Source organism: Thunnus albacares, chromosome 1 (assembly GCF_914725855.1).
Source record: "Thunnus albacares chromosome 1, fThuAlb1.1, whole genome shotgun sequence".
Taxonomy (NCBI): Eukaryota; Metazoa; Chordata; class Actinopteri; order Scombriformes; family Scombridae; genus Thunnus; species Thunnus albacares.
In genome coordinates, this window is record NC_058106.1 from 1,010,928 (window position 1) to 1,037,960 (window position 27,033).

General features: G+C 38.5%; 1 protein-coding gene across 4 annotated transcripts; it reads left to right on the forward strand.

Moving 5' to 3' along the window:
* The first annotated feature begins 4,643 nt into the window (after nucleotides 1-4,643).
* Nucleotides 4,644-20,489, forward strand: asb7 (ankyrin repeat and SOCS box containing 7). 4 transcript variants are annotated; one of them, XM_044338500.1, is made up of 5 exons: nucleotides 4,644-5,123; nucleotides 5,882-6,011; nucleotides 7,400-7,652; nucleotides 11,362-11,967; nucleotides 17,000-20,489. In XM_044338500.1, exons 3-5 carry the CDS (start codon nucleotides 7,442-7,444, stop codon nucleotides 17,137-17,139), a joined length of 957 nt encoding a protein of 318 aa, XP_044194435.1. In that variant the 5' UTR covers nucleotides 4,644-5,123; nucleotides 5,882-6,011; nucleotides 7,400-7,441; the 3' UTR covers nucleotides 17,140-20,489. The 4 variants fall into 4 exon arrangements, with proteins under 4 accessions (XP_044194435.1, XP_044195147.1, XP_044193704.1 ...); XM_044339212.1 differs by having other exon boundaries at nucleotides 5,961-6,011; XM_044337769.1 differs by having other exon boundaries at nucleotides 4,645-5,123; nucleotides 5,961-6,011; nucleotides 7,441-7,652.
* Nucleotides 20,490-27,033: the final 6,544 nt, after the last annotated feature.

Below are 27,033 nucleotides of genomic sequence, written 5' to 3' on the forward strand. Positions count from 1 at the left end.
ACTTTTTAAAGTTTTGGACAACTTTGAAAATTCATGAAAGAAAAGAGACTGTGGTGCATGAGGTTGTTTCTACATGATTCAGATAGTGCTTTTAGTATGGGAGCATGAAATAAAAGATGTGTTGGATAAATACCATTCACAGTTTTATGTTTTCTCTTTCACTTTTGGAGCTGCCAGATAAGATAGACAGAGGGTTCACCTTTTAGCCCCCAGATAAGCGAGACATCCAACTAGAGTGCTAAATAAATGACATTCACTATACAAACAGTGTTTTAAAGACAAGTAAATGACTAAATGATTGCATTTTTGGTCATTCAACATTTCAATTATTGTAACAGTGGGTGACTGTGTTACAAATTATAATTAATAAGACATTTAAGAATTGCTTTGCAGATATATTCCCTAAAATGAAATCTAAAGCGTATTTGATGCTAATCAAAGGACAAAAGTTCCCAAGTGTAGGCCGCAGTTGTGGATAATGTAGATGTCCTCTGAGATGCAGCAATAAGACTATAATATAATGAATTGGAGAAGGAGGTTGCGCTTCAACAATGGAATTCTCAGTGGAGAGCTAAACCCAAAATCCAGTAGGCATGTTCCATTGGAACAAGACTATAATATAGTAAGCCCATCAATTTAACTGACTTAATTCCAATTTTGAAATTTGAACTCAAATTCTGGCAGAGATTAATCTAAGGGCACAACTAAATCAATGAATCAGCAATGAGTTGTCTGGTAAATGCCATTAGGTGCTGATCATGGCAGTGATATGTTTTGAGGAGAGGATGACTGCACACTGTGCTCCAATGATGCAATTCTATCAGCCATGTGCAAAGATTTGAGGATGGACATGTCCCTACCAATATCAAAGTGTTGCTGGATTGTCCCTACCAACATGTTTACAGATCTCAACCAATTTCGCCACTCCACCTAATGTTAAGGCTTGTGTGTTTTCTGCAAAAAAAGTGCACTATTATGATAAAGAGTAAAAAAGCAGGATATGGGGGATTTTTGACCTGATGATCTGGCAACCCTCAACTTCAGGCTGTATGCATTGTTGACTAACAGCAGCCCAGCAGCAGCAGCAGCAGTGGAGTTGGTGAGGTGGAGAATCTGAAGCGGTTGGTATTTATAATTTAAATGTTCCAAATGTCCCAGAATTGAAAATGACAAAACTAAGATCATTTGATATTATATTGAATTTCAGAAGTGGTGTTTGTGGTTTGTTGCTCAGACATGCTATCTAATTAAACAATTTTATTACTGTTGGTGAAAATTTCTCCCAAAAGCAAATTAAGACATCTAGTCCTTTTTAAAGAACCAAAGTGTCAGTAACAATTGAGCTTAGTTAAAAAGAATGTTCTCTAATCAATCCAAACATTAATCTTTGAAATCAGTCTGAGAAATATTTATTTAATGCCACCTCTCCCCTTTTCCATGAGTGGATCAAGAGCAGAGTTATTATTACATATGTGTCATTATGACATGAACATTATTTATAAGCTATATTAGCCATTAAAAAAATCAGAGAGTAAATCATGATACAAGTTTAGTTTCAGGCAAGTCTGCAAAAGCACAGTACACATATACAATTATTTTGGGGCACAAAAAATGTCTATATACCAAAGTTAAAAACCAAACCTACGCCCTTGCTATCAACAATGTTTCCACCTTACCCTCAGAGGTTTCAAGAGAGGCAGGAACCTGAGAGACTGTATTGTCAAGTCAGATTTACTTAAATCTCCTGTGCATACATTTGAAACAACCCTTAATAGATGGAAACCACCTCTGTGGTGCATGCAATAAATGCAGCTGAACTTACTGACGTTCCTCATTCAAATGTCCCACTACTGATCTGTCCCTATTAAAGGACAGGTTCACAATTTTTCAAGCCTGTCTTAAAACAGCAGTCAGGTGTCAATATGAAGTGAAAGAGGTTTTCCTCTCTGTCATCATTCCTCCTGTTCATACTAGCTATTAAAAGATCCCCTTCAAATGTGCTTTCAATGTAAGTGATGGGGCAAACATTTTTTATAAACAAACAAAACATTTTATGCAAAATGCATTTAAAAGTTGATCTGAAGTTAGTCATATCAAGTGGATATCTGCCACAGTTTTTTTTAGCATCAAATTTCCTCTTTGTCCTTCTTTGGACAGTGTTTCCCCATTAATCTGTGGTAGAAGAACAGTAACAAAAAGAGGGACTTTGGCATTAAAAAGACTACTTGATTTGACTCATTCTGAAACTTCACAGGAAGGGACAGGAATGATTACAGCAAGAAAAACCTGTTTCAGTGTTCATTCAGGCACTTGAGGGGTTTCAACACAAAAACAGTAACATATGAGCAAAACCAGTAGTGGATTGAAAACATGTATAGCAGATCAATATCAGATGTATACATATGAATTTCCCTTTAACATTCAGTTTATTAGAAAATAATCATTCTACTTCATCTTCACCCTACATGGGCAATAAATAGGTTTGTCTTTCCCAGAAAAGGTGATAATTTTTAAAATCTGCTACTCAGATGGACATCACAGTGGATATTCTGATTAAAAACCCTGTCACAGTCTAATCACAGAATCTGTTCTCAAACCCTTTTTGGAAACTTAGTACTGATTTATCCATTTCAGAACTATAATGTTCATTTGGACTGATCGTCACAACAATGTTTAAACAGTACTTACATCATATTAAAAGTTTACACATGGTATGTACTAGATAGCTCTACATACTTGTTATGCATATAAATCCATTAGACTTGTCCTGTTTTTCCTTTGGATGAAGTAATCTGTTTGTATTATGTATCGATATTTATTCAGTTCTTTAAGTTGGGTTATTGAAACATTCAAACACTTTAGAGCTGCTCTCAGAGGTATAGTTCCCATGTCATGTCTCTTGTTTTATATTTATGATGTTTGTGTTGAAATTAATGTATTTTTTCAAGCATTTTTTTCCTAATCTTCAATAATTATTTGTGATGAACTCAGGTGTACTGTATGACTTGTTGACGATGTCACTGATTGTAGATTGCCATCCAGTGGTGTTTGTACTAGGGGTGTGCCAGAATACAAATATATTATTCGGCAAAGCACAAATAGTGGGGTTTTTTTTATGAATATTTGTTTCATACAAATATTTTAAAAATTATTTGTTTTCAGGAAGAAAAAAAACATGTCAAATAGCAGCGCGCAGGTTGGTTACATTGCTGTCTCAGTCTCTGTCCTCTGCTCCACTGTTACATCTATTAGCAGGTCTCAACAAGGGGAGTCACATCCACCTGCTACATGACACACATTTCCTAATACGGACATCAGTCCTGGAGTTGGGGTGTTCTCCAGATATAAAGCTGAGCTGCTGACACACTCCACACTCCATAACCTGTTGTTCCCCTTCTTTCCACAAAGTTAGGTTATAAAAAATAGGCAATACATGAAAAATGCAAAGCAAGAATCGCCTTTTAAGTTCTTCCCTACACGTTACACGATGTGTTGTCTATGTTATGGGTGTATAAATTGGTGGAGGTCTGTCTGCAATGAGGCAATGAGTAAAGTTTTAGCTCAGTAGTCAGCACAGTCATCTATGATCTGGGGGACTCCAGTTCGACACCTGGTGTGGGGATCTCCTTCATAAGATTTATTTATTATTTATATATTCATGAACACTTATTGTAACATTTCAATTTAAAATTAAAAGCGTAATAAAAGCAAAAACAGGATTCTTAAGCCTTTCTACTTTTATTAGAATACAAATACAAATAATTTTGCTGCCTCAACAAATACAGATACAAATACAGGCTGTAAGGCTGTATCTGCTGCTTGTGTTAAACTTGCCCTGACAAGACCAGATGTCAATGATAAATGTCAAATGTCAGCAATACACTAAAATCAGAACTTGTGTAACATCATCCTCTTTCCCAATAATTAAACATTAAAAACTAAAAATTAATCTTAATGACAAAATCAGGAATAAGAATGTTAGACATAGGCTGAACGGGAAGTCTATCCCAGCAGCCAATCTCCAAACAGTGTCCTGATATAAAGGAAAGGAATGTCACTTTTGTGATATACTGTAGAAACACATAAACTTTCACATGTTGAGAAACCTCTAGGATCTGTGCTGCCCTCAGATGGTCAGGAAGGCTGTTCCACAAGTTTAGCACTGGGGGCCCCGTGGTGCAGAGCTTAGTACTGGGGGCCCTGTGGTGCGGAGCTCGGTGCTGGGGGCCTGGAGGAGCAAGCTGCTGGCAGATCTAAGGGTGTGGGTGGAGGTTTGTGGTGTGATCAGTTCATGTCCGTAGATGGATTTATACGTGAGTAGCAGAATTTTGTAGTCAATCCTGAAGGAGACAGGGAGCCATTGCAGTGAAAACAGCATTGGTTTTATATGTTTGTGTTTTTGCATTCTCATCAGGATCCTGGCAGCATTGTTCTGAATGTACTGGAGCTTCTGGATGCTCCTGCCAAGGATCCCTGTGAAGAGCGCATTGCAGTAGTCCAGTCTGGAGGAGATAAAGGCATGGACAAGTTTCTACGCATCTGACAGGATTAGAGAGGGGTGGAGTTTAGAGATGTTTTTGGGATTGTAGAAAGAAGTTTTGCATAGATGTCTTACATGGTCATCAAAAGTTAGCTGAGTGTCAAACCCAACATCTAGATTAGTGACTGAGGAAGAAAGGGGGATGTCCTGGCCGTCAAAGGTCAGATGACTGAATCTGGTGTGGAAGGAGAGCTTCAGTTTTACTGCTGATTAACTGGGAGAAACCTTTTTTTTTACGCCTATACTAAAATATACTGTGAGCCTAAAGTAATCTTTCATATATAAACGGTTTTTGTAGTGGGTTTAGATCAGTGGAAATGGCGCTTTGATTCTGAAGGATGAAAGACGGAAGTCGTATTGTTTTTGCTGTTGGGGTCACTGATGATCACACAGACACTTTGTTGTTAAAGCTGATTGTTTAACAGCGAAAAGATGTTCGACGCTGTTGAAACAGACATTTAGGGACGTCTTAATAGACAGCGTTGCTTTTTAGTGTCGAGTTTGAGTTGAAAGGGACAGCAATATGATTCTTCCCGTCTGGATGCTGATTGGCTAAGTTAAACGTCGGCTCAGCGTCTGTCAAGTAAGTCTTTGTTTTATACTATCAAATGTGCTGTGTTTCCCACGAAGCGTGTAGAATGAACGTTAATATCGATGCAGGCAGTGTATTGGGGTTTATCTGCACTCATCTCGGCAAGTACAGAAAGTCAACACAAGCTAGCGAGCTGGAGCCAGTTGGTTGGTTAGCTTGCTGGCTAACCAGCGTTAGCTAATAGTCTGGGATAAATATAGCCTTGAATCAATGAAAAAATCTCGCATTCATTACATTTTCTGCGACGTGTGAAAATAATTATCTTAATCTGCCCGTCTAGCTCCATCGGCTTTTTGTAGTTCTCGTTATTATTTACTTGTGAGTGGTTTGCATTGTTGGATTTGTTAGCAAACAAAGCCATTCTATTGTCCATTGTTTTTCATCAGCACGTCTAAGCTAACCGTAAACATTGGTGTTTCGAGTCGTTAGTGTGATGACGGGAGGTGTTGTGAGGCTCTCTGCCTTCTTGGAAAACCAAGGAGTCATCAGGTCTTCACACCAAGGCGTTTGGTCAACTTGAGCTATTCATAATAGCTAGTTATACATCCCAGCAATCCTCGCCGTTGACATTGTCAAAGGCGAGTCATTTACCGTTATAAGTAGTAATACTGCATCTATAACAATTCCATAACATTTTGTGCTGTTAACTGCGTAAACTAAGTAAAGATTGACATTTAATAATTCTGATGCACAGCTTCCCATCTTCGTTGCCGACTTGCTGAAATGACAATGTTCTGTGTGTGTTGCAGGAAAAGTTATTTTTGAGCCCAAGCAGAGCACATTCTTAGACCTCTCTCAGCCTTCCTGACAGTGCAGCTGTATTCACAGGTGCAGCTCCGATATGACTAAGAGAAGCCCATCTCTTCAGCTTGTCAAAAGGTAAACTTTGGTTTTTATCATATTGTGCTTTTACTTGGCAGTGGTCAACAAGTATTCTTATAAAAAACGACAAAATAAGTAATGCTTCTCATTTTTCAAAGCTGTTGCTCTGTCATTAGCTTAGCTGCAGTTTAAGTCAGGTTTAAACCTGTGTTATCTGGAACAAAATCATGTGGTCTTCAAAACACCATTGCTGTATCCTTGGAACCTGTGATTAAAGGCCCAAACGCACTGAAAGGGTCTGACGCACGCATTTTGAAGTACACCTATGTTTTAAATGGCCGAACACGTACCAAAAGACTTTCTTAGCTTCTGTTTAAAGTAAGGCTGCAACTAATGATTGTTTTCATTATTGATTTATTTGTCAGTTATTTTCTCAATGAATTGATTAGTTGTTTGGTGAATGTAATGTCAGTAAATTATGAAAAATGTTTGTCTGTGAGTATACATGAACTGCCTCTGTTGATGGTCTGCACTTGACACTCTGACCTTTTGTGGACATGAACAGATGACAAAATTTAACTCACAAAGATTCACACAGCTATGCGAAATGAAAAGTATAATTTACACTTTACAGCTTGTCTTCACAGGAGGTGCTGCAGTAGCATTTTTCAATCATCCATCTCACACACATCTGATGTAACAGATGTGTTCTTATTTTAATCACAGGCCATGCAAAATCTTGCATTTCACTTGAAGCATATTTTAGACTCTAATGTCCATTTTCTTCTGTTTTATACACGTTACTGCAGTGATGTATATGGAGCTCTGATCGCTGCCAAAATGCAGGTGATCTACACACACACTACTGGACTTCACTGCATCCTGTATAGACATGTGGAGGACTGAAGCTGCTGCTTCTTCTCTACTAACGCCTGCCTATGTAGACATCGTCTTAGTCTGAGTTTAATTGAAAGGCAAATGTTCTACAATACATTTGTATGAAAAGTATAGAATGACATTTTTGTTGGTTATAGCCAAAAGTGCGACTAGACTAAATGATAAAACAAAGTGTATATTGTTCCATATTGAGTATAAATATGTTTTATATTGAAGTTTAACACCTGACAAATATCTATGAGGGAAAAACAATAAACTTAGTGCTAAAAATGTACAGGAGTTCTCTGCCTTCATTTGCATGGCTTGATTCTCCTTAGCAACTGTCCAACATGTGTGCATTGGACAATATTCAGTCTGAGATGACATTGCACTGACATGTATTTGAAATCTGCATATTATTTTGGACAGCATAAAATTTTTATTGCAGTTGGTGTGTGTAGGTCACAAGCTCTTGGCAGGCACGTCAGAAACTTCACTTGAGACACACTGCACATACTCAACCAGTTCTCCAAGATATAGAGAATGTATTCACCAATTTTTCCTAACAGAGGTTAGGTACAGATGAACATTCCCATTCGAAATGTGACAGGATGCTGAACCATCACTGCAGAAGGAACCCTGAGCTTCATGAGGAGCTGCAGATCCAGGCTGCAGTGGCAGCGGGGGATGTCTGCACTGTCAGAAGAATGCTGGAACAAGGATACTCTCCTAAGATCCGTGATGCCAACGGTTGGACACTGCTCCATTTCTCTGCTGCCAAAGGAAAAGAGAGATGTGTTCGAGTATTTCTGGAGCATGGAGGTCTGAGGTTTTGTCTTTTTTTCTTTATTTATTTTTTGTCCTGCTGCTGAAGTTGGCTACATTTTAAAGTCCAGCATTTGATGTTGGCATTATGCCCTGACAGCTTGTCTTAATGCTAGAGGGCATTATTTTACTGGAAGAGACAGACTTATTCACTTGTTAAATGTAAACCAGTCAGAGGCCTGTACTACGAAGCAGGATTTGGGCTTAGCGAGGTAACTTCAGGTTTAACTCTGGGTTTTCGGGATTATGGTGATTCACTTCTTACGGGGGTACATCGCCATAGTAACTTATGCTGAACAGCTAACCTGATAGCAACCTGTCAACACCCCAACCACTGACCAGTCAGATCACTGGTAATAAAGAGTCATCATTCCTGCAGGATCCCAACATGGACAAAAGTCCTGAGTTACAATAAAGTGACAAGTAATAAAGAGCAACATATATTTTTATAGGTCTGTATAAACATTTTATTGTTCCAGGCTTTCTATTTACTTAACTCACATATAATAATTCCTATATGTATTTTAAGCCTTATTAGCCTACTTTTAATATGTGGACATTATTTCTAGTGTTTCTATTCTGTTGTATGATTACAGGCTATCGTTTACATTTCACTTCGTTGACTATGACTTTTTGCTGTCCCTAAAACAGAAGTTTCCTGCAGGTACTTGGTATCACTGGTTCATCTCATATCACATAAAGTACTTCATTCATGGTTCTGATGATATTGCTCATAATTAACAACCCCGCCTCTTTCACATGAATGCGCTTGTAGCTGGATAGGAAAACGGAGTTGACTGAGTTAGTTGATAGCCAGCTTCGTAGTACGGGTTATCTGGACGGCCAGTGTTGGGCTCAGTGAAACGAGCTAATGAAAAGATATCCTGGGTATGTTGAACTTGCTTCATAGTACAGGCCCCCGGTTAAAAAACACATACATAAGGTGCTTACCTGGCAAGGTAATAGGCCCATTATATTTACATACAACAGTCAGACTAATATCCCTTGAAATGCTTAAAAATGCCTTACAGGTACAGAGAACTTGACCTAGAATGTAGAGATGTCCCAAGGCAATCGGTCATATTTTTAAAGATCAGTCAATCAAATGCTGATTCTTTCAATATATACTCTACTGTGTTTTGTCCACCTCAGCCTGCTAGTATTGCAGTGCTGCTCTCCTTTACAACAGCTCACAGTGCAGCATTTAACTGCATAAACAAGTGAAATTTAGAGTATGTGAAAATGATGTGACTCTGAATTCTGATGCCCTGGTTGGCTCAATACATGAATTTGCCAAACTCTGACTCTTAAATCACTTTCTCATTGGCTAGCAGTGTACAAAACATTGTTTTAAGCCAGCACTGACCATCATGTAGACGGTGGCAGATCATATCATACTCAAAGATGATTAGTGAGGCAGGAACCTCCACTCTGTAATACAGCTGTACAATCACTAGATGACTGAGTGTTTCTGTGGTTCCAGCAACTCCAACAGAGTGAGACGACAGCTTCTCTCTAGTGGATCACATAATGTTAAATTGAGGAGTCGCATTCTCCAGTTAAAGCTGGAGTGCGGGACTTTTACATATAAATGAACATCTGTTACATTCAAGCCCTTGCCAAACAAGTTCACACAATACTGATTAAACCTATCACCGCCAGATAAATCTCTCTGTATTTTACAGTATACAGAGTTTTGAAATCTGGTGGCTGGTTTGACATTCCCATGCTGGCGCACCAGTAGTAATGCATTTTATGTCAACCAGCAATGATAGTTTCCCCTCAGATTTGCCGGGTAACTTATGTCATATTTGGCATCCTAACCCATCTCGATGTGTGCTTGGCCTTCAGGTATCTTCGTTTGACCGCAAGGTATACTGAGTATGCATGGCTAAAAGCTGTTGTAATTTTTACTTTATTAAGATTTAATATTTTTTTCAGGGGTGAAAGTAACCGTTTAGATTCCCAATATGGAGCTGTGAGGAGCCGCTGGCTGGATGAGACCAGCTGGTCGGCATATGTCATAAAGCATGTGTCATAAGTGTTTTTATAATTACTCTCACTGCCAGAAGGGGGAGACAAAAGTTCCGCACTGCAGGTTTAAACTTTCGCTCATATCTTATCAGTAATTGAAGCTGATCAGTTTAAATAGTTTTGAACCATGACCTTCATTATTTGGATTAAGTTGTTCATGAAAAAATGTGCAAGGTATATATTTAATCAACATTGCATATCTTCTGCTACTATGTAAATATAAGTATCTGCCTGGACTCGGTATCAGCAGATACCTAACAATAAAGGAGTAGGATCGGGATCAGGGCCAAACCACTTGATCAAGACATCTCTACTGTAATATCTTTTTTTCAAAGCATTTGAAGTCACACATTACATCAAATCACCACATTTTACTGTGTACATGTCAATTTTATAATTTTAGATTTACTGTAGCTTTAACTTTATCTCAATGTGTGCACATACACAGTAAAGTAAACCATTTGGGGGCAGTGCAACAAGATGTAAACTCAATATTGACAGTTGCTTATTTATATATCCATCAGACACAAAGCAACATTATGATTATTTGTCATGTGTCTGTCCACCTGATGAGTGTAAGCTCTGGTTTGGTCTCCACCAGCTCTCTTTAGCCACTATATGTTCCACTATGTTCACCAGGTAGTCTCTAACTGTGTCTGTCTACTGTTTGGTGCAGGGCAGGTAGTGTACAGTGGGATTATAAGAGCCTTTTTCACTGAAAATAGCTGTCTGGGAGACTGAACCAAAACACTAAAGTTCTGGCAATAAAACCAAAACAATGAGCTTAAAGAGGCTAATAAGCTCTGTTGAGCTGAGGCGAACTGCAGCATTGGTAACTGTTCTTTGTGGGTTTATCGCTTCAAGTGCTTTAAATTCACATTACACGTTATTTGGTCCATTGTTAATATAAAAATTTTGCAGGTTTTAATCAGAGGTCAAGTCCATCAATCCACGTTGCTGTTACAGAAATACACAAAATACAATAACATGTCCAAAGAAACTTCTCATACTCCTACAGTATGACCTCAATCTCTGCTGACCATTCAAATGCTCAGTGTGTAATGCAGGCACACAAGCTTCCAAAATATATTTTTCACCACTGTCTCTACAACAGCTCTGATTAGAGGTGAAATTTAAATCAGCTGTGAAACCAAGAAATCTGTTACTGATTTCTGAAGTAGAGTTCATGAAATCTTGGGCCTCTATTCTGTTCCCATTTGAAATTGACTGAACAGTCAAAGAGGCTTTGAAGGTTTGACATTGTTGACTAGCTGTAATGTCTAGATTTTTCTGAAGTCCACTGAATTGTATTTGTCAGAATCCTGTGAGTGTAATGGTGTGGAATTACACCTAGAGGGCACTGTATGTTAGGACAACTAGTGTGAAGTGGTGAAGAGTTTCTTTGAGGCAGATTAGGGTGTAGTTGGACTGTAGAGAAAAATACATTTTTTTTGTAGGGGGGAGTTATCCTTATTCAAATTCAGTGTCTAAAGATGGAGGATGTTGTATGCTGTATAGATTGTAAAGCCCCCTAAGGCTGATTTGTGATATTGGGCTATATAAGTAAAAATTGACTTGACTTGAGCTGATCACAGATCACACCCTCATGGAACAGCTCCTGCTGTTTTTGACTTTACTCTCATTTCCACTCTTTCCACTCTCCTCTCCACAGCTGACCCCACAGTGAAGGACTTTATTGGTGGCTTCACAGCACTTCACTATGCTGCTATGCATGGCAGAGCACGCATTGCCCGACTGATGCTGGAATCTGAATTTCGCAGTGACATTATCAATGCAAAAAGCAACGATGGCTGGACGCCACTGCATGTGGCTGCCCACTATGGTCGAGACTCATTTGTACGCCTCCTCCTGGAGTTCAGGGCTGAGGTGGACCCGCTTAGTGACAAAGGGACTACACCACTACAACTGGCCATCATCCGTGAGCGCTCCAGCTGTGTACGGATCCTCTTGGACCACAGTGCCAACATTGACATTCAAAATGGGTTCCTGCTGCGGTATGCCGTCATCAAAGGCAATCACTCATACTGCCGCATGTTCTTGCAAAGGGGAGCAGACACTAATCTTGGACGTCTTGAAGATGGCCAGACCCCTCTGCACCTGTCAGCCCTCAGGGATGATGTGTTGTGTGCCCAGATGCTCTACACGTACGGGGCTGATACCAACACCAGAAATTATGAGGGCCAGACACCGGTAGCTGTATCTGTTAGTATGTCTGGAATCAGCCGGCCCTGTCTGGACTTCCTGCAGGAGGTCACCAGTAAGTCTCACAGACACTACACAAGCATGTCCTACAGCATTTCATGTAGGTTCCTGTTCTCACCCACCCTTGATTATTTTAATTTATTTTAAAAATTGAATATGATAATAATTATAATGGTGCATTTTATCTGACTAGCGTTTATGAAATTCCCAGGTATTGTATTTAAAAAATGTGAACCACAGAGAAGCAGCACATTTGAAGAGTTCTAACCAGCAAATGTTGGTTTTCTTGTTAAATTACTTTAGCTATTCTTCTTTAAATTAGTCATCATTTGTGAAATACATTTTTGATTAATTGGCCAACTAGTTTGAAACTCAAATGAGGACAAAAATGCCCTCAGATGCTCTTATACTGATCAATTCGATGGCATCTGAAGTTGAATGATTGTGACACTGCTGCAGTTAATATTTTAATATATCAATTAATTCACATCTTTCTGTGTTTATTTATACTTAAAGTACTGATATTGTACTTATTTGCTAGTATTATTTAGGTTGAAATAGTGATTATTAAGCTGTAAGCTAGTGGGTCAATACCAATTTTTCATTTATGCAATTTTCATGTTTTTAAATGAATTGTCTGATGGTAGACATAGTAGAAACAATTCAACTGATTGGTATAGAAAACCAGAAGAAAGATAAATATAAATCTTGTCATCCACGAGTTGACTATTGGCTGTTTTGCACTTATTTTACTTGAGTTGGATGTGCAACATTTGACTGAATCTGGGATGTTATGATAATTTTTTTCCTGCAAAATATTACATTTTCTTATCGGGACATTATGATTTGCAGTATGAGTTCAACTAGAGACTAAAGCGCTGCATTTGTATTGCTGGAAATTATTTTCCATGTTAGACCACCTTCTTCATGTGATTTATTTCTCCCTCAAAAAATCATGTTCATAGCATAATTTATGCCCTTGTTATTCATTCTTCGTCTGGATGGTTACTCCATTTAACCTCCAGTCTAAACTTGACACCCTAGCATTAGGCATCTGACATGTCAAAACCTCTGCGAAAACCTCCTCTACCACCAGTGTCATCCGCCTTTGGTGATCGATATAACAGAAAGAAGAGCAAATTACAGAAAATCACAGCTCATTGAAGTACTTGTACTGACACGTTTTCATTTGCTGATTCAAATTGTGTGGGACGCAACCCTTATTCAAAATGCAAGATGTATTGTGATAGAGAAATGGGTATCCCTGTGTATTTGCTGTGAACAAATGTGAGCTTTGATTGTGAAGTTCACACTGTATTTGTAAGCATGGATGCTAGCCAGTGTTGCATGCCTGTTGGCTAATGCAGTGTTGCACAGTGAAAAGTAAATGCCCTTAACCATCAAAAAGAAATCTGTGAAAGAGGGTGGGTTGTAGAAAAGGATTCCAAGTTTAGTACAAAAAGTGATAGAGCTTTTTAATGTAAGCTCAGAGGGTGAAAACACTGAGAAATGTATAGAGTGAAAGAGGGCTGCTTGCCAACACCAGGTTATAATTACCAGTGTTTAGTGACAGAACAATCCCAGGTTGGAGGAAAAGAAGAACACATTACCTGAAGCATTATGATTTAGAAGGAACAATGGCTGCATTCCTCCACTGGCCCCTGAATTTTGATATCAAAGATATCAAAGGGCTCTGCACTGATTCAAACAAGCCCTTTCAGAGACTTCAAACCATCAGTCAGATCACATATCTGCTGGGTTATTGATTACACCTCCACCACCTGGATTAACCCATCTGCCAGGAAAGGCTTGTCTCATACTGCTGCACACACATCAGTGCTGCCCTGTAGGTTTTTCTCATGTCAGATACAGCTGCATGTGCAACTGTCCTCATTCAAAGGGTACAGTTTCAAGCATCATCAGGATGATCATGCATGATAGTTTATTGTCCTTTCCACTGCAGGAACATCAATCTGTACAACCTGGGTGTCTTACAGAGTGGGACATTATATACACGCAAATGTTGCATCTGGTCTTAATGTGTTAAAGAGGTAACAGTGAGACCGACCTCATCATTTTAGGCTCTGACTCATAGGCCCTATTGAATCTGAAGGAATTCTTCTTCTTCTTCTTCTTCTTCTTCTTCTTCTTCTACTTCTTCTACTTCTACTTATTCTACTTATTCTTCTTCTTCTACTTATTCTTCTCCTTCTCCTTCCAAGAGAAACGCATTTTTGAGGGGCTGAATGTGTTCAAAAACTTCGAAAACTCTGAACATGGGTCAGAAGTGGTGGAAAAAATATTTTATGGGTCTTGGGCATGATGTGGCGCAATAGCTTGAGGGTGCCCCCCTGAAAATTTCAAATTAAAAGCCCCCACCTTTAAATTTTACGTAGATGAACAAAATTTTGTAGGCCCATGTATTCTGTGCAGTTGCACAAAAAAAACCTCTTGGAGCCATACCATAGGTCCAATAGGAAGTCAGCCGTTTTGAATTTATTTTGCAATTTTTGTGCAGGTTTGCCGTCCAGACGTTGTATTTCAACAAACTCTTCCTAGAGATTTAACCGAACCAACTTCAAATTGGGCCTGTGTCGCAATGAAAAAGGAAGTTGTTGTAACTTTGATGTACACTGTCCAACTTCCACCAAATTTCTCAAGCTTGATAAGAGTCCTGGTTTGAACATATCTATGAATCTATCTGCGTATTTTTTTGCCATTTCCAGACATTGTATTTTAACAAATTCCTCCTAGAGATTGAACCTGACTGACTTCAAATTTGGTCAGTGTCATCTAAAGGCCTTTTTAATGAAAACTTATCAAAATCTTGAGTTTATACTGAACTCCCTTGACGTGGTAATGCGTCGAATTTCGATGTTACACCATGAAACAGGAAGTTGTTGTAACTTGAAAGTTTATTGTCAAATCTGCACCAAATTTCTCATGCTTGATGAGGGTCCTCACCTGAACACATCTATGTGTCAATATTGAATCATAGTCATAGCGCCACCTACTGAAAACAGAATATTACAGTGATGTTGTGATGCTTGTGAGTTTTCATGGAATGGTGTTGCTGTGGCAAATTTCAGTGTTTCGCTATGAAACAGGAAGTTGTTGTGACTTGAATGTGTATCATTGAACCTGCCCCAACTTTGCATTTGCGAATTGGTCTGGTGATGTCAGGCTAGCAAAACCTGTGACAATGCATACATGTTGCGCTGTGTTTTCCATAAGTTCCTGCAATGGAAAAAGCCTACTGTAGCTCTACTAGTGTTTGAGCTTCGTGTTTTTTTTGGTCATAGAATATAAACTCATACTTACCAAACTATACACTTTATTTTATGCAAACAAAATTTGACAAAGACAATTTGCTGTTAATCTCAACAGGTAAGTATAGAATCATAAAAATCAAATCATAAAAATGCATTCTGCACTGCCATGGAGGCATGCAGGTAGTCTATAGAGGTTTTGAGACCTCTGCTGCCACCCCAGCACAATGACAGTGAATGGAATGGTATGCCTTTTAAGCTTCATGATTCCATGGAGACTGTAAACTGACCTGGAGTTGTGTTATCATTACAACCTATCTGAGCTGACTTTTCTGTGTTGAAGGGAGGAAAATGTCCACAGCAAAGGAGTTACTTTACCGACATTAGACTGATAACACCCACACACACCACTTCCTGGAATCAAGGGGATTTTTCTTTTTACTGTTTGCATACAGCTGATAACAGAGTGGGTGCTCAGTGAGTTTTGGGGAACTGATTAATGCCTTTGGAAGGGTGTTGGAAAACTATATAGCTGAAAGAGGAACAGAGTTTTTAAAATCCTGTACACGTTTTGCTGCTCCTACATAGAATAGAAATGAGCTGAACACCTTTCATTGTTACATCACAGTAAAAAGTGGATTTATTGAACTGAATCAACACACAAACAAGCTGTAGTTGCAACAAAAACTCAATATTCTTAACAAGCTTATGTTTATTGCAGGGCTGTTGTATTGCATCATACAGGTTTTTCTGGGCTCAGTGTATATGGCATACATACCTACAGTCATTCCTATGACAGCCTAAAAACATGAACGATAGCTGACTGAGAGTTATGATAACGTGACATGTTTCCATGTGGCCACATGTTATTACACACATATTACCTTTTTATAAATGTTGGCATGGTGGCCTGTTCTCATGATTTATCCCTGATGTTTTGTTGCTGCTTCTTTTCTAATTCTCAATGGGATGATAGATAATGTTGTTCTTTTTTTCTTCCAAGGACAGGTTATGTTAGCTAACATTATTGGCAGAGAATGTACTGAAATACAAGATGCTGCTAATAAGTCCAACAGGTCAAGCAGCTAAATCAACTTCTAAAAAAGAGATATTTTCGGGCAGTAAAGAATATTCTATTTTGTCTTGAAAAATGGTAATTCATGCTTTTTATTCATCATAGTTTTTGTTGAGGAAATTCACACTGATAGAGGGGAGATAATGTGCAGATCACCTCTCAGACCAAACCACGTCCCCTCTTGCAGGGGAGGACATTTCTCATCCTATATTAACATTAACAGTAATATTAGACTTGGCTGTTGGCTTCCCGACGCAATTTCAAAAAGAGAGACAGAGAGTGGTGGTCGAGCAAGCTAGGGAGTGAATGAAGAGAGGGAGTGGCGATATTTTCCGATCGTTTCATGTCAGTTACATTCTAAAGCAGAAATGAAACCATTGAACACTTAGCTGATGATTTACTGTGGAGACAGACACTCTTAGTTTCCTCTCCATTTCTCTGTTTCATCCATTCATTCATTAACTCAAACATCAGAGTCATCAACAGTAAATATAAAGAACAACAGGACAAATATGTTGTTTTTTCTTCATGTGTTATTACTGCATTTGAAATGCTGCAATCATTTTCTAATTCATCATGGGTTGAATTTGCAGGAAAGTAAAGTTCAATGTTCAAAGTATCAAAACCTTTTGTCGAAAAGGGGCTTCAGTCTTTGAACATGAATCAGTGTAGTCATAATCTAATCATAAGGTAATAATGAGCTCCCTCTCTGGTGTTAATAACTGTTTCTCTTCCTCTCTTAGGACAACCGAGGAGTCTACAAGACTTGTGTCGCATAAAAATCCGTCACTGCATTGGCCTTCAAAGCTTGAAATTCTTGGAGGATCTACCAATTGCAAAGGTTATGAAAGACTACTTAAAACATAAGTTTGATAGTGTGTGAAGGCAACATAGAGGAGAGGTCGACTAAAAACTCTGCTATCATTTATAAAGACTATGCAATCACTATGCTAGGCCTGGAAGGATCTCCACAGGTTGGTTCTGTACATGCTGAAGGGTAGTTAGTCCAGTTTGTTCGTTCAGTTCAACACATTAAAAGTGGAGGTTTCAGTCTTTTTACTATTAGAGCAGTGGCTAAAGAATGGAAATGGATCCACCTCATGTGAACAAAGCTTATGTTTTTTGAGTGAAAAAGAAAACCTCATTTGACTGCAGATAAGAATGTGACTACAATTAGCATTATTACCATTTAAGTTACTGTAAAAATGTGCATGATATGTTGTGTTATGTTATGCTGGGTCAGATTGTCATCAAGTGCGTACTTGCCAATGAGTCTAATTTCCTTCCTCCCATCCTGTATAACATCAGAGAAGTTGTATTAAATAATTATTTGAAAGGTTGATTTGAAATGAGGTTTTTACTGAGTTGTAGGAAGTTAAACTGAAAGTGCTGCAGTCATGATAATTTTCTTTCTGACTCAAAATGAGTGTCGAGCTACATGGATAATGAAAGCTAGAAAAATCTCTACAAGGTACAATCCCTGATTTTGTGTTATTATCCAACAGTTCATCCAAATCCCAAAATGTCCTGGTTCCAAGCCACTGAGTTACCACCCACTTCTCCAGTTGGTTCTTATGTTCTATGACTTCTTAAACAAAAAGCATGCATGTTGTGCCCATTGACAGCTATGTCTGACAGTTATAGAAACTATTCATCAGAGATTTGTAGTCGAGATGGGCAATGTGGACGTCATATCCCTACATAGCAAGAGAGAGGCAGAGTTACTTTGTGCAGTTCTGCTTTGAACAGAAAGTGGGAAGAAAAACAGAATCTGTAGCTACAGGCGGATTGGAGATGTGGACAATATGGTTTGTCTGATTTATTTCTATCAAAGCACAGTCTACGTCAAGACTACAATAGCCACATTATGTAAAATACTACTTCAATACTATTAAAACAAGCTCATCTATGATCTGATCATCTAATAGCCCGATAGTTGATTGTTCTGACAATTAATCAGGCGCTGAACACCCTCACACTGAATGTCAAAAACAGCAGCAAATCTGCCGTGAATTTAGCTCTAAAATTTAATTGTGAAATTAGTGAGAGGTGAACAGTTCATATTTAAAATCAGGCTTAATCTGAAATGTCATAGTGAATGAATAGGAAGCGAAATGACAATTCAGAAATGTCCTCACAGCTAACTGCTGATGTTTTGGAGCTCAACTGTTGAATTATACTGAATTAATTAAGACACAGCTGAGAGAAAATTTTAGGTTTAGGGCTGCTACTGGGTGCTCTAATAAAATCAGGGAATGTATCCTTGAAAATAATATACACAACATTGATTGACTCTATCAGGGCAATGTTACTTTTTTTGTTATCTTATAAAAGAACTTGCACAGATGCATTTTTATGTTATTGTGACCCAAGCAAGAATATAACATGCAGTTAAATTATTTTGGATGATTAGAAATAATTTGATACTACCAACTGAAGATTGACATCATTCTGTAGTGCTCAACTATAAACCAAGTTGCTTCATCCATTTCTACATTATATGTAGTACATTTGAGTTTGGAGTGAGTGCACTGTGATAGAATTCCACTCTGAAAGCACCACATTTACTTAAGCAGTTGTTGATGGAATCCTGAATAATGAAGTCTGTTTTGGATAACACTGGCACACAATCGCTAGAAGCTACAGTCAATGTAAATATGTTACATGTACAACAAATATTTTTGTAGAATTTATTTAAACAATGATCTCTGGTATTAATGTATTTAAAGTTCGGAAAGTATTGTGATCTGTTTGGTGTGACTCAAATGTTTCTTTTTTGTGTGTCTGAGTTCAAATACTCTGTTGTACAAGAATCATTTGGATTCAAGTGTTTTTTTGATTTTATGGCAGAACTGGGTGCTTTCTTAAAATCATCATATCTTGCAGGTAACTTTGTTGTGGAGATTATACTGTGAATTTCTCATTTTGACAATTCAAAATAAAATTTAGGATTTGGGGGTTAAATAATGCCCACACAGGAAATACTTTTTTCTTTGTTGCTGTGCTGTGTAAAACGTGTAGTGAAATTAGGTGGCTCCTTAAGTTGGTTTTCCTTAAATGCTGTATTCACAAGTCCTTTCTAACAATGTTCACTTGCAGTAAAGGTCCAGTGTGTAGGATTTAGTGGCATCTAGTGATGAAGTTGCAGATGCAACCAACTGAATACCAAGCATGTAGGAGAACCTATGGTGGCCATGAAAAACGCTCAAGGCCCTCTCCAGAGCCAGTGTTTGGTCCTTTCTGGGCTACTGCAGAAACACGGCGGTGCAACATGGCAGCCTCCATGGAAGAGGACCTGCTCCCTATGTAGATAAAAAGGGCTCATTCTAAGGTCACGAAAACACAGCAATTCTTATTTTCAGGTGATTATACATTAATTAAAACATACTTATTTATATTATATTCCGTTTCTGCCATGTCCATTCTACTAGATGCCTCCAAATTCTACACACTGCATCTTTAACATGTCAATGTCATATTCATATTTGAATTTGCATGTTTGTCTGCAGCTTTTTATTGGGACGTTTTGTGAAAAGTGCACGTATTGAAATGCTCTATGCAGATAAACTGAGAAATACCTTCCCCCTGCCACATAAGAATTTGCTCATAACAAGACTATAAGCAGACAGTGAGTGGGTTAACAGAAAAATGGAGAGTAAGTGTGGAGGTCAGGCGAGTTACAGATAATTTCTTTTTTTTTTTTTTTTTTAAATAACTGACCACAACCATAAAGATACACCCCTGTGTCCCATTTCAGGGGCAACATCTGTCAAAATCTGACTTTCAAGATGGAATACAGCGTTCCAGGTTAACAGGACGTGTCCTATTTTAGCCTGAATGTGAAGGACACTGCCAGTATGTCCTTTGTGTTCCCAAATCCCCCTTTACATCGAGATTTACCAAAAGGTCACCGGAACTGATATTGTTCAATCAGACACAGACTGGACAATATCAGAATGGTGATTCTACAAGTCTCTGGGACTCTTCTGGAGGGATAAACACCATTCTTCAAAAAGATATTCCCGCCTTTGGTGTCAGTCCTAAATCTCCCATAGGTGTTCAATTGGGTTGAGATCTGGTGACTGCAAAGGCCATAGCATATGATTCACATCGTTTTTATACTTATCAAACAGTGACCCCTCGTGCCCTATGAATTGATGGATTGTCATCCTGGTAGAGACCACTCCCATCAGGATAGAAATGTTTCATCATAGGATAGAGGTGATCAACTTTGAACAAGAACAACTTTGTATTGATTTGCAGTGACCTTTCCCTCTAAGGGGAAAGCAAAATGCCCCCTGAAGAATAACAGAGCCACCAGATCCCCTCACTGTAGGGGTTAAGCATTCAGGCCTATACCAGTTTTAACCATTTAATCATTAATTAATTAATTATATATATGTGTTTGTGTGTGTGTGTGTTGGGACCTTGCATGGTAGCCCTTGTACCCATTCAGTGTATGAATGTGTGTGAATGGGTGAATGTGATTTGTAGTTTAAAAGCACTTTGAGTGATTGGAAGACTAGAAAGGTGCTATATATATATATGTGTGTATATATATATATATATATATATATATATATATATATATATATATACACACACACACACACACACAAATTATATCCTACTCTGTCAGCCCTTTGAGACCTCATGAACTTAGATTTTGCTAAGGATCACCTCAATTTAATAGGTCTTTGCAAGGTTAGAGAGTCTTGTTTGGTGCACAGGTTCAGCTCAGTGGCCCTCAGCCCTACTTCTGTAGGCTGTTAAAGAGACAGCTACTGAGATGTTACTATAACAATCAGGAGTGTTAGTTTAACTTTTACTTTCACTAATTTCAGAATGTGAGATTTGTTTTTAAACACATGACCTAGCTTTTTCATGTTGGTCTAGGAGAAATTTTAATGATGACTATGACTGCTAAATCTGATAATGGTACATTTTTAATATTAAAAGTTTGGATGCTGCTCCCTCTCTTTTGACTCACTTTTTGGCAATGCAGTATTCTACCAGAATATTCTCCACCACACTTAATTTCTGCTTCATGTTCCTTACTGTCCATCATTCTGTACCTGATTCTGGATTTGATATGATGCCATTTTGCAGGAGCAGTTTTGTATTGTGTGTGAATGAGTCTGTCATACATTTACTGCCTTGTCCAATCAGTTCCTCAGCAGACTTTGGTTGTCACAGTCAGGGAACACTTCATACATGTCTTATGTGGCTATCAAATGGCTGTAAGTCTTCCACACCATTAACTACTGAATGTACAGAATATGCAGAATTTCAAATAAAAAAACAAAAACAAAATGTGAATAAACTAAAGTTAACATTTCATTTTGCGTGTTTGTGATGAATTCACAGTGAGAGTTTAAACAGGAAAGAAATGGCAGAGGCTGCCCCTATTTTGACAGTAGTTCTACTTTTTAAGTTATGTACTTACTGGAAATATGGGTTTTTATATAGGACTAATTTGCAAATTAGTAGTTTGAGTTCTGTTTTTTTGTTTGTTTGGGGTTATTTTGTTTTTGTTTTTTCTACAGCAATCACATGCATCTCAGTCTAAATGATGATTCTGGCTTATTACAACATGATCACCTGACAGTACTTTCTTCTTCCTGTGTGGAAAGTCAGTATCAACTAATAATCATCACCACTGAGCCTGTTCATGTCATTCCCCTCACAATGGCACAGTGCCAGGGTGTTGCCTTTCAGAGGATAGCTGTGCACATGTGTGTGCCTGCTTGGCTCAGAGTGGCTGTAAGATTTTTCAGTCGTGTATTTGATTGGTCACCGTTGCCCCCTAAAAAACAGAAAATAAAAGCAACAAAAAAAAAAAAAAAATCTGAAAATGGCACTTAGTCAAGCATCTCTCTGAGTGCTGTATCACTTTACAACAGGCATTTTCTCTTTCTTTATTTCCCCCTCCTTTTTCCCTCCGGAATGCTGTCTTAAAAGAAGTGGTTTCTGCTTTCTCTCCATTTGTTCTCAGCGGGACTCAGTCAAACCCTGTGCTGAGCGGAGGTGACCTAATAGTGGCTGTGATATACTTCTGTCTTACTTTACCAAATAGGGTGCTATCATTGAACAGATCACTGGTAGCATTACATGATAAAACAATGCCATCCCTCTGTGGGCCAGCAAGCCTTCAGACAGTAGGGACAATAGCAGCTTTGTCAGGAGTCTGTAGAGCTCTGTGTGCTGTCTAAAAATATTTAAATGCCTACCTCATACAGCACCTCCATACTGTCCCACCTGTATCAAATATGTGCATATTTCAACCATGATGTTTGATTTTATGCAAAAATCATTTATTCAACTTTGTTAGATTAATATTTTTGTAAGGTCAGTTTCCTGTTAATGCAATGTGAGAAAGGGAGGTCTTTCTTCAGGCCACATCAGAATAATACACTCCGCCAATGTCTTTCTATTGTATTAGACGACAGACTTGTTGGTAAAATTCACCAGCTCTAAAAACCAATATACAGAGCACCTGCAGTGCTGCTTGAAAGTTTGTGAACCCTTTAGAATTTTCTGTGTTTCTGCATAAATATGACCTAAAATGTGATCAGATATTTACACAAGTCCTAAAACTAGACAAAATGAACCCAATTAAACAAATGAGACAAAAAAAACTTTTTCATTTATTTATTGAGGAAAATTATCCAATCTTACATATTAGTGGGCGGCAAAAGTATGTGAACTGGTGGTAACCCCCTTTTGTAGCAATACAAACTAAACGTCTCCAGTAACTGTTTATCAGACCTGTACATCAGCTTGGAAGAATTTTAGCCCATTCCTCCTTACAGAACAGTCTCAACTCAGGGATGTTGATGGGCTTCTTTGCATGGACTGCCTGCTTCAGGTCCTTCCATCAGGACTTTGACTCAGCCATTCCAAAACATTATTCTTTCTTCTGCTCTCACCATTCTTTGGAAGAACGACTTGTGTGTTTAGGGTCATTGTCTTACTGCATGGCCCACTTTCTGTTGAGCTTCAGTTCACAGAGGATACCTTGACATTTTCCTGAAGAATGTGCTGGTACAACTCAGAACTCATAGCTCCTTCAATGATTGCAAGCTGTCCTGGTTCAGAGGCAGCAAAGCAGATCCAAACCATGATACTACCACCATCATGTTTCACAGATGGGTTAAGGTTCTAATGCTGGCATGCAATGTTTGCTCATTGCCAAACATAATGCTTCTCATTCAAGCCATAAAGTTCGATTTTGGTCTCATCAATTCACAGAACATTTTTCCAATCACTTTCTGGCTTATCCATGTGTTCTTGAGCAATCTGTAGGCAGTAGCAATGTTCTTTTTGGAGAGAAGTGGCTTTTTTCCTTGCAAATCTGCCATGCACACCATTGATGTTCACTGTTCTCCTGATGGTGGACTCATGAACATTGACTGTAGCCACTGCATGAGAGGCCTTCAGTTTCCTAGATGTTACCCCGGGGTCCCTTCTGGCCTCCCAGAGTATTACACACCTGCTCTTGGTGTGATTTTTGTTGTTCGACCACTCCTGGGGAGGGTAATGGTGTTAGACGTCTTCAATTTGCACACAATCTGCCTGACAGTTGACCAGTGGAGTCCAGGCTCTTTCGAAATGGTTTTGTAACCCTTTACAGCTTGGTGAGCATCAACAACTCTTCTTCTAAGGTCCTTAAAAAATCCTTTATTTAAGCCATGACACATTTCCACAAACCTGTGTTGTGAAGCTCAGACTTTGATAGTGAAGACCCAGATTTCTCTTCTTTAAATAAGGCAGGGCCTCCCAGACTCACACTTGATTGTCATCCCATTGATTGAAACATGTGACTCTAATTTCCCCCTCAAATAAATTGTTAATCCTAGAGGTTCACATACTTTTGCCAGGCACAAATATGTAACATTGGATCATTTTCCTCAATAAATAAACGAATAAGGGTAAGGTTTTTGTCTCATTTGTTTAACTGATGTCTTTGTCTAGTTTTAGGACTTGAATGAAAATCTGATCATGTTTTAGGTGATATTTATGCAGAAATAGAGCAAATTCTAAAGGGTTCACAAACTTTCAAGCAGCACTGTATATCTACAATATTTTGTACATTTTTCATCATGTTTTCCAGATTTTAATACATTTTAATGCTGCACTAACAATGGATTAAATGACTATATAGAATATTAAAGGAGTCACTCATAGTGACAAGCCCAAAGAGAATTGTCTACTCTGCTGTTCCTCTCTGCTTTACAGAGCTTTTTAGCCTCTTCCAGCTCGTTATTTTGGTTATTTAGCCCACAAACTCTCACCAGCCTCGTTTCCAGCAGCAGGAGGCAGCTGTTCTCAGCAACAAAAAACCTCATAAATCGCAGACGGACAAGTAAGTGACTGGTGGAAGAACTTATAGCCATTTTCCACTGCAAGAAGAAGAACGTAAAGAATTGTGATGTCTGTCCATCGTCACAGCTTTTGCTTTTGTTTCCACTTTTCTCTGCCCACTTTGGGGACATTTTCCTGGACCTAAATTTACTGTTCAGGAGGTGATACTAAATCCAGTTCCAGGTAGTGTATGGGGTTGGCAGGAATGCTGTAGATTGTGATTCACACAGATGTGTCGTCACATTATGACAAAGATGACTACAACTAACACAGTAACCTTAACAGTTCCGCCATTTTACAACTGCATCTGTGTGGAGCAGGTTAACCAATAAAAGAAGACTTAAGAATGCTTGTTAGGCAAACCAATAGGCCCTTGGTATCAGAGAGAGCTGCAGTCAGACGTTAGAAATTATCAGCATCAGCAGACATTCCCCCCCCAACTCCCCCCAAAAAAAGGATCACAGTGCTTGCAGTTAACTGAAAAACAAGTGTTTGATACACTGGACACTGTTTTTTTTGCGACTAAGCTCATTGTTTTCAAAGTGGCAATATATTGTTAACTGACTGCTGTTAGATCATAAACGTGAAATAATTTGTACTTTATGTCTTTGCTAAAAATACATCCTTTGTTCTGATTCTGTTTGAGAATACTTGGGTACTTCAGAACTCACAAGCACATATTCAAACTAGATCCATTTGTTTGTCTTGCAAATTTACAGTGAAGAAAATGATTTAAGATAGCTTCATTTCAGATGCACTCAGGCCTGTATGTTATTGCTGCAAGATGAATGAAACATATTCGTCCTCCAGGAAATGAGAAGGCATTCCAGAAGCTGCCATTGGCACGCTTCCACCGGGCTTTCTCAAGGGACTCTGTTTCTTATTGCTCAGTCCAGGAGACAAGCAGCTATCAGGGGTCAGTGGTGTGACATTCAACTGCCTTCTGTCAAACTCTGAGAAAACAAAGAGTCTCTTTCTGATGGCCTTCACCCCCCTGTTACTATAACCAGCTATTAGCTGCACAATTTTTATCAAGACTTCATTTTGTGGTGAAGGCACTTCACCTTGTTGCCAGATGCACAGGCTACTGAGGCAGAACAGAGTGGCTGAGAGGCCAGTGCAGGAATTCCCTCATGCTGGTATCCCAAAGCCGTCCCTGACTCACTGCTGCCTGCCTTTTTATGGACAGTGTTAATCTTTTTATTAGACAAACTCAAAAACAATTTAAACCATGTACTCTGTCTCTAGATGTCCTGTCCTGTTGGTTTGCCGGGTTATATTTTCAAATGGCAGCCTTGTATTTATCTTATAATTTTTTGAAGTGCACTGTTTTTGCATAATGTTGTATAATGTTTTTAGGGATAATCTTGTATAAACATAAAAGTACATATTTAAAAAAACATGTGAATTGTACTAATTGTACAGATTGTATGAGCCCTGAATACATATCAGGTGTAGACTGAAAGCAACTGCCTGAAAATATGTTCCTGCGGAGCACAGTATCTACTGATGTTCTCTTGATGACACACCCAAGGCTGTGATATCTCAGAGTCTTGACATATCTGAGATTTCTGCCTCCGCCCCAGTACAATGAAAGAGAATAGAATTTAGGTTGTACTGCTCAAACTGCAATAACAAACTGCTTTTGAAAAACTGAACAACTTTTGCCAGAAATAATGTGCATGTTACTCTGGATATTAGACAGACCTCACTGTCAACAGTTTTCTTTGAAAATACTGATATGTGATCTGTATCTGGATATCTTATCAGGAAAACATATTTTAATACAGTACAGTAATACTGTAATCAGAGTAAGGTCAGATCAGCCAGACCACCTCTGGACGTTGCCTCTATCTGTCATGTGACCCACGCCTTTCACGTCTTAGAGGTCCCTAAAGAGTGCACAAAATGGAGATTACAAGAACACTTTTTTAATACCAGGTATAGATGCAAAGACCTGTGGTCAGATGTCTTTATGCAGATACACATCATATTTTAGAATCAGGTGGAAATGTGGTAATTTTCTAGCAAATGACTAGTCCCAATGAAAACTCTTGACAGTGTGTTCTGTGGATTAATTTATGTAAGTAGGACACTAGATGACAGTTTGGGTGAGCCAACCATTTAATATGATGTATATACACTCAGCATGCACTTTCTTTGGAGCACCTGCACAATCTACTACAATCCAATACAACAGCTCTACAATAAATTCTACTTTTACAAAGCTTTTATGTTTTCAGTTTTTGTTGACATTTTCAGAAAGGTGATAATTCTACTCTACGTTTATTATTGAGGTTGTAGTGGGTGGTGGTTGTTAACTGGAATGCATTATATTGAAAAGTGTTCCTAATATTTTGTTCACCTCATGTACATTAATGGAGTGGACATAATATTAAGAACACTTTTCAAT

Bases quoted from the DNA above. Each gene is read 5' to 3' on its own strand.
- asb7 (XM_044337769.1), top strand. From the start codon at position 5,974: ATGACTAAGAGAAGCCCATCTCTTCAGCTTGTCAAAAG. The intron at 6,012-7,440 runs GTAAACTTTGGT...GAAATGTGACAG, and splicing joins TCTCTTCAGCTTGTCAAAAG to GATGCTGAACCATCACTGCA. The intron at 11,968-16,999 runs GTAAGTCTCACA...TTCCTCTCTTAG, and splicing joins CTTCCTGCAGGAGGTCACCA to GACAACCGAGGAGTCTACAA.